At 37.8% G+C, this 15,979-nt stretch overlaps 1 protein-coding gene across 6 annotated transcripts in view; it reads right to left on the bottom strand.

The window, feature by feature from the left end:
• Positions 1-15,979, bottom strand: part of CDKL5 (cyclin dependent kinase like 5) — a 238,144-nt gene that overhangs the window by 53,677 nt on the left and 168,488 nt on the right. For all 6 annotated transcript variants that reach the window (XR_002340830.1, XM_021080550.1, XM_021080553.1 and 3 more), the window contains exons 8-11: positions 14,150-14,240; positions 11,659-11,848; positions 6,305-6,385; positions 1,092-1,243 (exon numbers count right to left, since the gene is read on the bottom strand). Coding sequence is in view for 5 of the 6 variants with exons in the window: in XM_021080550.1 (XP_020936209.1) it covers positions 1,092-1,243; positions 6,305-6,385; positions 11,659-11,848; positions 14,150-14,240 (514 nt within the window). In the remaining variant the exon portion in view is untranslated. The remainder of the gene's footprint in view (positions 1-1,091; positions 1,244-6,304; positions 6,386-11,658; positions 11,849-14,149; positions 14,241-15,979) is intronic.

The following is a 15,979-nucleotide window of genomic DNA, read 5'->3' as shown; positions in this document are numbered from 1 at the left end:
ATGTGAAGGAAACCATAACTAAACCAGTCATTTTAAAGAGAGAAAACAGCTATAAAACACAATCACACCATCACAGTTAAGCAGAGAAAATAGAGGGTAAATGGTTATTGCTTACTGATAGATGCACTCATAGATCTAAAAAGTACCAGGTCTTAAGTTTTCAAAATTCCAATTGGTTAGTAACAGTTCTATCTTCTACATAGATAAAAAGGAGGGGAAATGGGGGGGGGGAGAACAAAACCAAAACTCATATTAAGAGTTGTTGCTCTGTACTTCTTGTCTAATAGTAGATGAAAGAAACTATTTCCTATCTTCCATAGTTTAAGCAACTCTAGATGACAAGACCAGTTTGTTGCAAGAGGAAGGAAGACAAGGAGGACACTGCCCCTGTAAATGCAGCCAACAGAATGAAGGAACGTCACTTTTGGAGAGAGAACCTGATTGCAAGGTCCAGTTCCTTGTGCCTGCCCCCCTCATCCTACCCCAGGAAATAGAGGGGTTATAAAAGATTATGCTGAAAATTTCATTTAAAAGGCACCAATTTTATGACTATCTACCAAACTGCCTTTATCTCCATATTATTATTCTAATGAAAAACTAATTTCTTAACTCAATGATGAAAACACAAGAGCAGCAAAAACACCAGCCCCTGCTATGGAGCCAGAACTACTTGGTGCAGTTGCAAGGGTTGTCCTAGGTGCCTTCCACACACCTGTATTTGGCATCCTCTTCTCCCTCTAGGAATCCCTTTGCTCTCATCCATCCTTCTTCCTCCAGGCCTCACCCTTGGGTCCCCTGTATACAGAACCTTCCAGCTCATGAGGCTAGAAACCCGCTTAGTTGCTAACCCATGCCACCTTTCCCAGGGAATGCATATGTTTCCCCGGGAAAATCTTGTAAAAGATAAGAACGTCTTTAGGACCCACATGACTCTTTAACTGTGGTTCTGAATCATGCGATAAGCTTAAGGAAGATATTTTTGAATAAAGAGGGCTTTCCTTTTCTCTAATTGCATCATTTAAGCAGCCACCTCCACCACCTACTTGCAAGACCAACACTGCATCTGAATTTCCTTAAAAGGGAATATTTACCTATTAGACAAAGTGCTGCTTTCCACGTGGTAAGGTTTTCTTTTTGCTGACCTTGAAGGGGAGCGATCCAAAAGTCTCTGGGTTTGGAATGTAGGGTGATTCAAACACTGTTCTGTCAAGTATCTGTCAGCTGGGTCCAACTTCAGTAAATTCTTAAGAAATAAAGTTAGGATTGGAAAGATCACAAAGTCAAATTTAAATTGTAATAAAAACCGTGCTTCTTTTTCTTATAAAAGAAATGCATAGTCATTGCAAAATATCTAGCAAACACAGTTTAGTCCAAAAAAAATTTTTTAAAAGGACTATCTAAATCACCCATAATCTGGCTTATATTATACACATAAGTTTTATACTGTGCACTTTTCACTTACTAATTAAAAACATTTTTTACAACATAATATATTTTTTTATTATTATTATTTATTTATTTATTTTTTGCTTTTCAGGGCTGCACCTGTGATGTATGGAAGTTCCCAGGCTAGGGATTGAATCGGAGCTGTAGCTGCCGGCCTACACCACAGCCACTGCAACAAGGGATCTGAGCCGCGGCCGAGACCTATGCCACATCTCAGGGCAATGCCAGATCCTTAACCTACTGATCGAGGCCAAGGATTGAACCTGCCTCCTCAGGGATACTAGTCAGGTTCCTTACCACTGAGCCACAACAGGAACTCCTACAAGATAATTTAAACACTGTAAATATATTTTGCTACAAGTATATATGCACATAAAAGAATATACATGCTTCATCTTTCTCTTGTCCTCCTCTCTGGAGGCAGCCCATGGTACTAGCTTCTTGTGCATCCTTCCACAAGTACTTTTTTTTTTTGTCTTTTTAGTGCCACAGCCTACACTTAGCTTTCTTTCCACTGGACATTAGCTCTTATGGGATCAAGCCAGTCAAGAATCTCAACTCGACGAATGTACCTTAAGTTGTCTTTAGCATTTCCATAACGATAAACATTTCAGTTGTTTTCCTTCTTTATTGTGAACAATGCTGCAACAAATAACTTTACATGTTTTAAATGACTACATGGAAGTCTGTGGCATGACATGAAATGATTTACTGTTGGATGTTTAAATGGCTGCCACTTTGCACTATAATAATGACTGCTGTGATGGACACCTGAAATCGTTGTAGACACCCATGATCCCTTGCAGAGGCTAAATTCCTAGACACGGAACTGGTGGGTATGCAAATTCTTAAGGATTACTTTCTATGTGCTGCCAAATGACACCTTAGGAAGGTTGTCTCAAATAATACTCTTCTCAGCAACAGCGTCTACCAATTTCCTGAAACTCTCATCAACAACACGCATTATCATTCTTTTTAGTACCTACTTGTAAATTAGCTATTTAGAAAATAGTATTTCACAGCTGTTTTAATTCACATCTTTGATTACTAACTAGTGAGGTTGAATATTTTTAAGTTTATTGGTTACTTAGAGCCCTTCTTATTTTTCTATTTGTGTATCTCTTCTAATTTATTTGAAAGTGTTCTTTATTCATTAAGGTACTAATCTTTTTTTTTTTTACATACAAAATGTTTTCTTCTAATATTATCATTAGTAATTTAGACAAGATTTTAAAAGGTGAGTCATTATTAAAATGAACTGATTTTTATTGACAAATTAAGCAAATATATAAAGAAACAGGGTTAGGACTAGGGCTAAGAAATGTACATAACCTGACACAATGGAGCACTTCTTTTGAATGATGGGCACCTTTCCTCAGAGGAAGGAAGAAGGGTAAAATTCCAGCATTCCCAAATCCACCTCTAGCTCACTTTCATTGGTTTTGCCCAGGGTTAATCTCTTTGTGATCCACCACTGAACAGTAAGAGCAAACCTAGATTTGTTCTCAATAAGCCAGAATTCAATTTTCAGACAACTACCTTCAACCTAACACCACAGAAAATTTGAAATCTGATTTATCTATCGTATACTGAAAACTTCATTTTGGGTGAAAAGACTCCAGAAGCTCAAGCCACTGCTTACACGCAAGTGGATTTACATTCATGTCGAGTCAGACACAACTCTAAAATTATTTCACTCTTTCTTCTTCCTTATTGGAAAACAAAAACTGTGGAGGTATATGAATGATTTTGGTCTCACTGGCAGTTAAGGCAGTTGATATCAAAATGGTTTCAACTGCATGACACTAGTTAGAAAAAAAGGAAAGTTGGCCCCTGAGTAGTATTTATACTTTTTGGACTTTTTAAAAATTTTATTTTTACTGTAGTTGATCTATAGTGTTGTGTCAATTTCTGCTGTACAGCATAGTTATCCAGGCATACATATATATATATACATTCTTTTTTTCATACTATCTTCCATCATGTTCTATCCCAAGAGTTTAGATATAGTTCCCTGTGCTGTACAGTAGGCCTCATTGCTTATCCATTCTAAATATAATAGTCTGCATTTACCAATCCCAGTCTCACCGTCCATCCCACTCCCTCCCACCACCCCCTTGGCACTAAGTAGTATTTTAAAGTAGGCATGAGCTCTCAGAAGCTAAACATCTACTGGCATTAAAGTGCTATTTTAATTTATTTAAGATCATCAACAATAGAAATTTCTGTATATACAATGAACTTTTTTTGTTTGGTCATGCCCAGAGCATATGGAAGTTCCCAGAGCAGGGATCAGACTCGCACCACAGCAGTGACCCGGCCTAGTGCGGTGACAATGCTGGATCCTTAACCCGCTGTGCCACAAGGGAGCTCCTCAATGAACTATTTTTGTATTTATGAATACAGCTGTTTATTTCCAATACTGGGAAGGATGACGTCATTATAAGCAAAGTATGAAGCTTACTGAGTGAACAGTTTCAAAATTCAGTGTTTGGGGGAAAATTGTTATTATTATTATTATTTTTTACTAAAAGAAAGTCCATATAATTATTATAGTTATTCTTTATATTATTAGAGACTTGGATTAATTCTGTGACTTGTATTCCACTAGTATGGGTGATATGGATAGAAAGATGCAGGATGAGATGGCAATTTCAGATATTTATATACGGACAAAATGATCAAATCTGCTTTAGGGAATGACATAGAGAATATACTTCTTCATGAAAGGATAAATGGTATTATTTATGTTTCAAATTCATATTCAAAAATAGCTAAAAGACAAAAGGAATAATTCTATTTATATAACATTCAATAATAGCAAGGCAGCATTAATCTTTAATGATAGAAGTCAGACTCCTGGTTTCTAAGAGTAGAGAGGAGCACCTGGGAAAGGGTAATGAAGAGACTTCCGGGGTGTTAATCATTTCCTCTATCTCAATCTGGGTGGGGTTACATAGACAGGTTTACATTATCAAAATTAACTCAGAGGTCCATTTATAATTTGTGTACCTTCTGAATACACATTTCAATAAAAATGTTTATTCAACATGAAAGAAATGTGAGGGTAAATACATTAAATAAATGGGAACTGTTCAACTTCTAAACTGGTATAAATGCTAACAGCTCAGGTTATCTTTATGTTTTTATCTGTGTTAGCTTTTACCAGGTGCCACGCTGACACCTGGTAAAATTGGTAATGATTTAACAAAAGAAGTTCAGGTCTTTTTTACTCCAAGAGACAAAAGGCAGAAAAAATGAAATTGTATTTAATTCAGTTCTTCTATCTTATTCTATCTACATTTTAAAAGTTACCAAATAATTAAAGCCCTGATAAATAAATATTGACTGCATGAAAGAACATATTGACATAACCCAACTGATTTAAGAGATAATTTATGCCTAATTAACCTTAAAGAGCCTTGAGGGTTTTTTAAATAGCATCTCTCAATCTGTGTTCAGAAGAACACTAGTGCCTAGCATTTTATTTTTTTTTAAAAGTATTTAGTATTTAATTAAATTTGGGAAATGTCGGGAAATGCTTCTTTGCTGTGGGATTGAAGTGATCCTGGTGTGGGATTTCTGAAAGCCTTTATAAATGGATGAATACTGTGAATCTCTAAGAGAGGTTATACGGTGGGGCCTTTCCTAAAGGCCACGCCCCACTCCCCCACCTCCGCCTCCATACCTATTTACACAGTGTTCCTTGAACACAGATTAACATAGTTTTTAAGCACAGCAAAGTTCTTAGAGTGCTGCTCAGCAATTTCCAACTGTGCTAAGTATGCCTTTAAAGGCTCTGTGCACAGTGTAAACTGTGTTTCTGACAGTTGACTTAATGGGCACAAAACAAAATTGATCCATTAACAAGTGTCTTTTGAAGGTCTACTATCAAATAACCAGCTTATGCACTGACTGTCTGCATTATGAAAACTGGAAAAATATGAAAAAGTAATTCTCACTCAGCAAAGTGATCAACTACTTGGGTAGGAAAATGTGAATAAAAAACTGAGAGAGCATGTTCGCTAGTCCAGAGAAGACGACCTTCTGGACAGGGGCACCAGCAGAAGGAAGAATAGTCGGGCACGGGAGCAGGAGTGATCCTGCGGTTGCCAACAACAGAGCTCAACGGAGAGAAATCAAGTTAAAGAAAGAGCAGAATTAGGTTTACTGGTAACAAAACTCTGATGGGAGGCCTTGAATATCATGTAAAAATATCAGAATCTCTTTTAATACTCATTTTAAGATTTGTTTTAAAACCTTACGTCTCAACAACTTGAGTGCTGAATACTTTTTTTTTTTTTTTTTTTGGTCTTTTTGCTATTTCTTTGGGCCGCTCCCGGGGCATATGGAGGTTCCCAGGCTAGGGGTCGAATCGGAGCTGTAGCCACCAGCCTACGCCAGAGCCACGGCAACGCGGGATCCGAGCTGCGTCTGCACAGCTCACGGCAATGCCGGATCGTTAACCCACTGAACAAGGGCAGGGATCGAACCCGCAACCTCATGGTTCCCAGTCGGATTCGTTAACCACTGCGCCACGATGGGAACTCCCGTGAATAAATTTTTAAGTTATTTATTTCTTAACTATTTATATTTAGACTGTTATTATTCTGTCCATTTTAGGAATCTAATTTAGGTATCTCACGGGCCTGTCTAGATGGAATGTTACAATACCAGATAATGCTGTGACTTTAAATAAATTGCATGCTTCTTCAGACGACATAGTCTCCCACTATTCACCACTATACAGCTACTAACAAAAAACTTAATTCATACAAGCAGGCTACGGTCACATGTAGACACAAGAGAAATCACAAACCAAAAGACATTTTGTATAGACAACATCAACTTGTCCCACCTTCATTAAGTCAAGTAAAACACTATTTAAAATTCCAAGGTATCTTCTCTCCAATGACTGAGGATGGTTAACAGCTGGAAACTGTAACAACAACGTGAGAAGAGTATTAGTACATGGGGAAGGTTATGTACGTGCATGCGCTCTGAGTGTTGGAGAAGGTAGCAGATGAGCAGAAGCTACTGCCTTAGTGCCAAAGTCACATTTGTTTGAGATGTATATTACTTTTGGTGTCTATATATCTGAGGTAGGGATGAATAGGATTGGGTGTTAAATATACATAAGTGAAAGATGACTCAATACTGAAGCATGTGAAATAAAACAAAATATAAAAATTTGAAACTCTCCAGTTTATACAGTATTATCTGCTCAGATAGATATTCCGTTATAATATACTTCATACAGAATTTGTCTGCTTGTACAGACAATTCTTATACCCTTTTACAACAATGTATCATAAATGACATCATCTCTTGAAAATTAGAGAAGTAAAAAAAGAGAGAAAAAGATCGGTACCTGAAAGGCTACAAAAGTAGAAATGATGATTTCAGACACACATTCTATTATTGCTTTGAATGACCTGTTTCCAATTTCTTCCATTATGTAAGTTGGAGCAAAAGGCAAACAGGCTCCTAAATTAGCCAACACATTTTTAAGTACAATGAGAGGAAAGGGTCAAGTTTTATTCAGATGATCTGTCCTTTTCTCTGCCAACTCACATTTCACAACTTCTAAGTGCATGATAAAGTATTAGGGCCCAATGCCATGTACTCCCTTCCCAACGAAAGGCTACTTTGCTTTTACTATGTATTTCCTTTATACTAACATAAGAGCCTTTCTAAGCCTTCGGGATCTCCAAACATGCTAAGTAAGTGGATGGGAGGACTAGTTATGCAGGAAAATCCAAACAAGGTATTTAAGGAGTGATGAGGATATCCCCACCCAGCTCCAGGTATGGCAAGAGAAACAGAATATGGGTAAGTCCTAAACCTGGAAAGTAAACAATCCTCAGTCTGGTTGTGAAAGCAATCCGTAGGAAACTGTGCAGACGTAGATTCTAGCTGAAGCTCAGAGAAAGGAGGGGCCAAGGGAGTATGCAGTTGTAGAAGAATCTATAGATCATATATGAAATAGCTTTTGAAAGATGAGAAAAAATGTGAGGACAGAGAAAAGTAAGACAGCACCTTCGAGATGGAGGAAGCAGAGGGAATAACATGGGCTTAACACAGACACAGAGGCGATAATTTAAAACTGATTTCTGAAGTGACACTATACAGGGCATTTTAGCAACTGTTATTCTTATTTCAGAGATGAGGAAGGTGATGATCAGAAAGTTCCAACAACTAGTTCAAGGCAAGTTACATAATTAAAAAGCAGTTGAACTAGTATTTGCACCCAGGTCTGGGATCCAAACCCATATCCTTTCTAAGCCTAAGTGCCTCTCCTAAAGGAGGTACAGAGGTTCCTCTGGATGTTCCCGGAATGTTAAATATCAGCACAAAGAGAGAGACACCTGTCATGCTCTGATAAAAGACTCTATGCCAGTAGCTTTTAATTAGTATTTTGCTTATGAGGTCTATCTTATGCTATGAGATATCCACTCCTTTTTTTCCCAGAAGTCATATTTCATCGATAAGAAAATTAATACCAAAAGTCAAAAGGCATTAGAAATATGATTAGAAAATGACACACAAGCTCCTAACTTAAAAGAATTAATTTACGTTTTTTGGAAAGACACCATTCTCAGATACAGTAATTTGACTCCAAACTCAAGCACAGAAATTTAAAGTATATCCCCATCAGCAGTTTGTGTGTTCTTTCCTTTCTTTCTTAATCACTTGGCCAATACAATACAATGAGAGTGCTTCTTTACTGAACACTTACTATGTGTCAGGCACTGGTTTCGGCATATAACATACATATAACGTTTAACTCTCCCCAACAACATGTGGTGATGCTTCTGTTATCATCATTTGACACACAGAGAAAGAGAGGCAAAGAAACTCACCCAAGGTCATTCAAGTAGTAAATATGAAGCCAGGCTTTGAACCCCAGCAGCCTAACTCTAGAGTCCACACCCTATGCTATGGGACAGCAATTGCTATTTTTTTTAAAACGATACATACCGTTAGAGCAACATCTTACTGATTTTCCAATATTTACACAACTGCAAATCACAATGGACTGGTTGCTGCTGAGTCCATGTTTCACAGCAGTTGCAGGTCACACGCCCTGTATGCTTAGGTGAGACTGTCACAGACACGCGTAAGTAAATGATAAAGGAAAACTTTTCCCTCAAAGATGTGGTTAAACCTCCAGAAAGATTAAACTAATTTACTTAAAAAACCATGAACTCTTTTTAAACTAAAACATAAAAGTGTTAAAGTGTATAAAAATCAACGTCTCAGGGAAGCAGCAATTTCTCCAAAGAAGGTTTACGAGCAGCGCCGTCCTGGGCATCCTGCGAGTGCGCTGTCGAGCACTGCACAGATAATACTATTTAGTGAGGAGGTCTCTGAACACAGACAAATGAGGAAAAGATCTCTTTCATTTGGCCTATCTCATCCGAATGCTACTCATTCTTCAATATCCATTTCAAAGTGCAAATGCTCCATAAATCACTCCTAGTAAATTCAGCCAACTTTCTAGAATGTTTAACATTCTCAAGGTCTGAACCATATTTGGATGGATTAGAAAACAAAACAGTACAATGTAGTAAAGAATGTAGTACTTTATTCTATATCATGCTTTATTATAAATTGTATTGTTTTCTAATTATTTCAGGCATGAAGTCTCAATTCTTCAGCTAGTTTATAAGTTGCTATAGGCAGGTACCACAGCAGATGTGTTTATATGCTCTTCAGACAATCCAGCTTAGAGTTTCTCTACCCAGGCAAAGAATATGGCAGCCACAAGACCAAGCTTGATGCTCCAGGCCAAATATCAATCATTCAATATTATTCAACCTAGTAAGCACAATTCTAGGTGCCTTAGGAATATAATGGTGGCCATGAGAGCTCATTTTTTCAAAGAGTTCATGAGTCCAGTGAGGATACATATTTTCAAACAGCTATTTAAAAGAAACTGCAACGTGTGCTACAAGAGCTATGACCAGAGTGTTGTAGGAGCACAGAAGGGGGAGGCACCCATTCCCCCTGCAGGAGTCTAGAAGGGCTTCATGGAAGGACATGTGACATGAGTCTGGCAGTGGGAGTGGGTTGGGGGGTGGAGAAGGGGGGGACAAAGAGCTTTCCAGGAAGTGGGGCAAGTATTAGAAAAATTACAGAAATGAAACTGTAGCACTGAAGAAGCAACATGTCAAGGAAATGGTGACAAGCTCAACATGGCTGCAGAATAGGGGGCAGGGGGGCAGGAAAAGGTGAGAGGTGAGGCTCGGGGGCTAGGAGCAAGGGGTTTTAATGTTACCCTAAGGAGTTCAAATTTAATAAGTGATCTTGCAGAAGTTTTTAAACACAAGAAAGAATTATTTGTGCAATTTGCAGGAAGGTCATTCTAAAAGCAATGTGAAGACTGATGTGAAGAGAGCAAGTTGGAGAAATCGGTTTGGGAGTGGTTCAGGTAGATGGTGATAAGAGTGAAAGAAGCATCAGATGGAGAGACAGGAAATAATAGTTGAGCTTGATTACTGATAATGCAGATTGGTTCAAGAGATCATTCAAATATTCGTCAAGTCTCCACTACATGTGCTGGGCCAGATGCTGGAAATACGGCAATAAAACAGTGATTTGGACAGTTAATAATTTAAAAATAAGCAAAATAATTATATATTGTGGTTAATGCTATGATGGAAAAAGAAGGGTGCTATGGGAGAGACCAGGAAGGAGGTGGAGGAGGTATGTTGGGGAGGGGGCCAGAGAAAGGGGGTGTTTTGGGTACTGAGGTTAATGAAGTGAGAAGAGGCCACGCAAGGGAAGTGCCTTCCTGGGAAAAGGAGCCACAAGTCCCAAATTTGTGAAGCTGGAACAACTTGGGAGTGTTCATGGAAGTTAAAGCAAAAGGCAAGTGTGGTGAAAGTCTGGAAAGGGGTATGAGCTGAGGTCAGGGAGCTAGAAGGGCCTGCCCGATCAGGCAAGGTCTGACAGGAAGGAGTTTGGATGTGTTCTCAGTAAGACAGGAATTCAGCAGTTACGACTCACTTTATTTCTGAATAGAATAGGTTTTCCTTTCTGCTGAACTGAGGGCAAGTCCTATTTATGGTCATATTTTCAGCATCTAGTATGACAAATACTCAATAACTATTTGACTCTTTGTACCCTAATTAATGGTCAAAATCTGGCTATTTTTCAGCCTACAAAAAGCATGAATAAAAGGAGAAAAGAGAAACTTGCCTAAGGTAACTCAGATTTGGAGGAGAGGCAGAAAACAGGAAGGGGGGGTGAAAGAGAAATGTTTTCACTTCTGTTCCTTCATTTCTTCCACGCTCACTGAGCCTACCAGGAGGGACACCGTTTTGGGCCCTTATGTGTGAAGACCGGAGCTCTTCAAAGTGAGATGAACTGAGGTCCAGCAAGTCGAAGGAAAAAAAACAAAGTGCTTTGCAAATGTCAAGCAAACATGGTTTGAGAACAACGCATTTAAGAGCAAGAAAAGAAGTGGTGGTGAGCTTATTTTATAGTTCCCCCCACAAGGGCCACCAACTGGTATGTGGGTCCAAACAGGGTCGCTGAAAACTAAAAAAGTAGGTTTGGGGGTAGATGGAAGAGAGAAGCAGCCTATGACTGGCCGCTGCAATAAGATGCCTCTGCGACTTGGCTTTCCCTCATTTGGGGAAAGTTTTAAGACTCTTTTTAGCATATTTGCTGAAAAGAAGTTTTATGCAAAGTTATCAGGTCTACAAAAGGCTGCCCAAGACAATATACTAGTCTGAAAAGAAGAAGGGATGTTTCACTGAATGAGAAATACCCACTAGAATAGCACCTTCAAATCTGCAGAATGTGACTATTCAGTCTTCCTCAAATCACTACAAAAATGTCTGCTCAAATAAGCAACAGCCATTTGTACATTTTCATATCTTTGGGGATGCTTAATATTTTGCATAAACATTCTGAGATGAGCAAACTATAGAATATAGTAATGCATACACTGAAAAGATTCTGAAAAACTGGAACTTACAAATTATGCAAAATATTAGTAGCTCCCAGTCTCAAATTTAGCCTTTTAAAAATTCACAAATACCACATAAGATTCAAAAATAAAATATTATAATGGGGATTATAAACATTGTAATGGGAAAGGAAATAGTGTTCGATGGATAGCTTAGCACTCTATTGTGCAATGAACAATGATTTAAATACTGCTGTACTGATTCCATTCTGGGTTTCAGCAAAGCCTCTTACCCGGAGCCCGTGGAAGCGAGGATTGCTGTAGAAGAGCTTCATCTGCTCAGATGGAAGTGGTCCTAGCACCTTCTGAATAGTAAAAAGTTGGTCAATTTCACTCTCTCCAGGAAATAAAGGCTGTCCATCACTAAGCTCCCCAAGAATACAGCCCACTGACCACATATCTACAGACTTTCCATAGGGAGCTCTGAAAAGCAAAGGGAAAGATTATCTTGGCAACTGAAGAAACACATTTTAATAATTTCCAAATTACTTTGAACAGATTCATGATTTAAAGCACATTTATGTATTTAAGGAATTAAAAAGTACCACATGGACAAAAGTGAGGCTGGAAAAAAAAAAAGGAATTATGGATATCAAAGTAAAAATTCAGAACACAAGTGAATAAGTAAATCTAGGCTAATAAAGCCATCAGTTTAATAACAACTTAGTATACACTGATTTGAAATCTATTCACATTCAGATATATTTTGAATATGAATGGCTTAATAAACCCTAAATACAGCACACATGTATGATGAGTTAACAATCACTTAGAGAATGAAATGTTCCCAAGAAATGTATTTTCTAGATCATTATCTTTGAGCTCTGTAAATATGAACAAGTTACACTTGGCCATTTTTTTAGTTCAGCCTATTAGAATGTACCATTGACTTAACGTGGCTTCTTAAATAACAAACAATGAATATTATTTAACCTCTAACTGCAGAGAGTCAAAACAGCTAAGATTTGGAGTTCCCTGGTGGTCTAGCAATTAGGACTGGGTCAGCCCAGGTCTGATCCCTGGTTTGGGAACCGAGACAACTGTATCAAGTCACTGTATGCCTTGGCAAACAGAACAAAAACAAACCCCAGCTAAGACTGATGAAGTATTGGATCATTTGCTTAAATCTCTTTGTACCCTTTGTTTATTATGACAGCTATTTCCCTCAGAGCATTTTTTCCACTTATTTAGGGCTTTTGGAATGTTACTGCTGCTATACATGAAAATCTGGGTATCTCCCAAAAAAGCTATATATGTATACCCCAATATCTATATAGCCTTAAGTCAAATTACATATGGCAGATTAATAAACCATATTTTCTTTAGTTTCAGACATAAATTATCTAAACTTTAAGAAGGGAAAACCAAAATAAAGTATCTAAAAAAAAATACGGGATGAAATTCTAGAATGCCATACATATACTATACAAAACTTACCAAACACTCTAAAGCACTTTTAACATGATATAGAATATGTTTCTAGGCTAATAAATTATAACAGTAAGTCAATATTTATCTGATTTCCTATGAAAACCTAATAACTATATTAGGAAACTTCATTTAGACTTTTTTAGTAGCTTGTTCGGAAGGGAAGGATACTGATCTTTCATACAAGTATGAGAGAGAGAAAACCTGCGCTAGAGGGAGAAACCTATGGAAAATCTTTACATACCCACAGCAAACTCTTTCTCTTTTGTCAACTAATTTGAATAATTTATGCAGCTGTAACTACTCTGAATGTCAAGGACAAAGTCTTGAGAATGAACAAAAATATGTAAATTCTTCACGTTAACCAAATATTAACTGATTTCAATGGGATTTTTACACAAATAATATGGTTCTTCAACTAGCACTTGACAATTACTCAAATAGCAACATCCAATTTGGCTCAAATTAGCTGGAGTCCCCATTAACTTTTGGTAGCCCTCATACAGCTCAGTTTTCCAATAGGTATTATTAGAGAGCCAACACTCTCTGGAGTTTCTTTTTTTTTTTTTTTTTTTTTTGTCTTTCTGCTATTTCTTGGGCCGCTCCCGCGGCATATGAGATTCCCAGGCTAGGGGTCTAATTGGAGCTGTAGCCACCGGCCTACGCCAGAGCCACAGCAACATGGGATCTGAGCCGCATCTGCAACCTACACCACAGCTCACGGCAACACCAGATCGTTAACCCACTGAGCAAGGGCAGGGACCGAACCCGCAACCTTATGGTTCCTAGTTGGATTCGTTAATCACTGCGCCACGACGGGAACTCCTCTCTGGAGTTTCACAGTCAGGCTGTTCTTAGAATGAACTCCTCAGGGACACCTTATAGACAGAATCATATTGTAACAAGTCTTTCTACCAAACCTGAATCCTCAGATGGGGCTCTAAGAATGATCTACTTCATACTCATTTCTTCCTCAGCAAATACTGTCCAGTAAATTCAAACTCCCAATCCCTCCCAAAAGAATGGACGGGTGAATGGACTATGCATCAGAGTGAGTCCAGACAGAGGTACACAGAAGAAATAAGGAGAGACACAAAAGAAAGCCGATCCTAAATCTAAGTTGTGAGCAAATAAAATGGTGCTTGTCTTATGCCATTAAGATCTCACACGGTTGTTATACGGCAATAGGTAACTGGTCTTTAACTCAAGTTCTTCTCTTCCAGAGATGATCCCAAAGCTACTGAAAGAGGACCAACAAATACGCAGATGTTATTCAACTGGAGGAAAGTGACTCACCCAAGTAAGAGTTCTGGGGACCGATACCACCTGGTGGCCACATATTCTGTGTAATTAGCATTATTGCCTTCTGATAGATTCCGTGCAAAACCTGAAAGAGAGCAAAGCCCAAAGGTGTAACTTTGAAAAAGAATTAAGTTCAAGATGACAAAAAATTTCAGTGCTATTAATATCTTAAAGTAACATCAAAAGAATATAAAGATTGGTATCGAATGGGTTGTCCATTAACAGTGTGCTTGTCATTTTAAGAAATTCGTTATTCATATATCAATTAAAACATAACAATGTATTCACTACACAATCAGTTGCTCCTCTCTGATAAAGAAATGAATGTTTCTGAAGTCACTGCATGCTTTTACAAGCATTCCGAGCGTACTTTTAAATCAGCTTTTCCAAGAGATGGAAATCTTAGGAACAAAATGAAGTCTCCACAAGAGCCAGAAGTCAAAGCTAAACTAGCATGTTGCACATAGTCATTAATTGTGCTATGTGGGACTTATATGCTACTTACGTATCTCTCATTGCTGATGGGCTCCAGCCATACATAAACAACTATTGGGGTTGGCAATGATGGAAACAAAGCAGGCCAAAACGATCTTGATCTCCTAATGTGACTGAGAAGCATACTTGGGGGGATCTTAAGTACCTTACCGAATTCTATTGCTACTCCCCCCACCCCGCAACCTGGAATCCTTTCAAAAGGTTTTGGGGCCACAAAATAAACAGGCAGGTAAGTTAATTACCCATTTAACTCACCAAAAGCAATATGGATTCATTGTAAATAGCTATAGAGAACTAGAATATTAAAATCAAAGATAAAACCTAAGGTGTATGTCAGTTTCAAAAAGTAGAAAATAATGTTTCTTAAAGTGGAACAGTTAATAAAAAAAATCAAAACCACAGCAAAAAAAACAAACCCCCTAACTTTGGTTAACTGACAATCTTTATAAGACATGTTTAGAAGAAATATTTGTATTTTTTATTGGGATTCTTCAAGCCAGATAAAGGAGCTACACACTCTGGGAGGGCAAACATTCAGAAGTTCTTGCTGGGGGATGCACAGGGCACAGAATGCCACATGTCATGTTGCCATGTGGAATTTCCTGACCACGTAAAATTGTCTTTTCATTAAGAAAAGATGCTAGACCGAGGATACTCTTTTCCTATGATTAACCATTCTACAGGCATCTCTTTTGCATTTATAACTTGCTTTGCAAACTTTGGCTCCTAAGTAGTTCTTAAGATGGTTAGGTACAGCAGGGCTCTTTTTTGCAATATTCCTTGTCATAAACTATGAAGGAAATTAAGTCCTGTTTTTCCTCAAGCAAACAAGTTCCTAATATTCAAACTCTCTGAAAACACTGAGTGAAAACAGCTACAGATGTTTCCGATTGCTGCACTGGCCCAAATCGGTCGTTCTACAAAATGAATTATTAGAATGCTTCCATTTTTTACCTGTGTGATCCATCTCCTAGTACTTATCTAACTTTTGCTTAGCAGGACATGCAGTCTCATTTATATGTAGAGGTTTACACTGTATTTATGATTAAATATAAATATATGAGAAAAAATATTTTAAAAAAGTCAAGTTATTTTTCAGCGTATGGATTAGGCACAAATATAATTTCAAGAAGTGACTCGTGGGGGAAAAAAGTGACCTGTAACTTAGAACCCCAATAATTTAAAAACTTTTATGAAGTATTTTAATTTAAAATTTTAATCTCATGTAATACAGAGTTTAATATATATGAAAAAAATACAAAATTTTATACTGCGAGAGAGTACTACTTAAAACTTCCTTAAAGATTCAACCAGGAGCTGGAATGCCAT

Source organism: Sus scrofa, chromosome X, assembly GCF_000003025.6.
Source record: "Sus scrofa isolate TJ Tabasco breed Duroc chromosome X, Sscrofa11.1, whole genome shotgun sequence".
Classification (NCBI taxonomy): Eukaryota; Metazoa; Chordata; class Mammalia; order Artiodactyla; family Suidae; genus Sus; species Sus scrofa.
The sequence above is the reverse complement of the archived record's forward strand: the minus strand, read 5'-3'. Positions and strand labels throughout refer to the sequence as shown.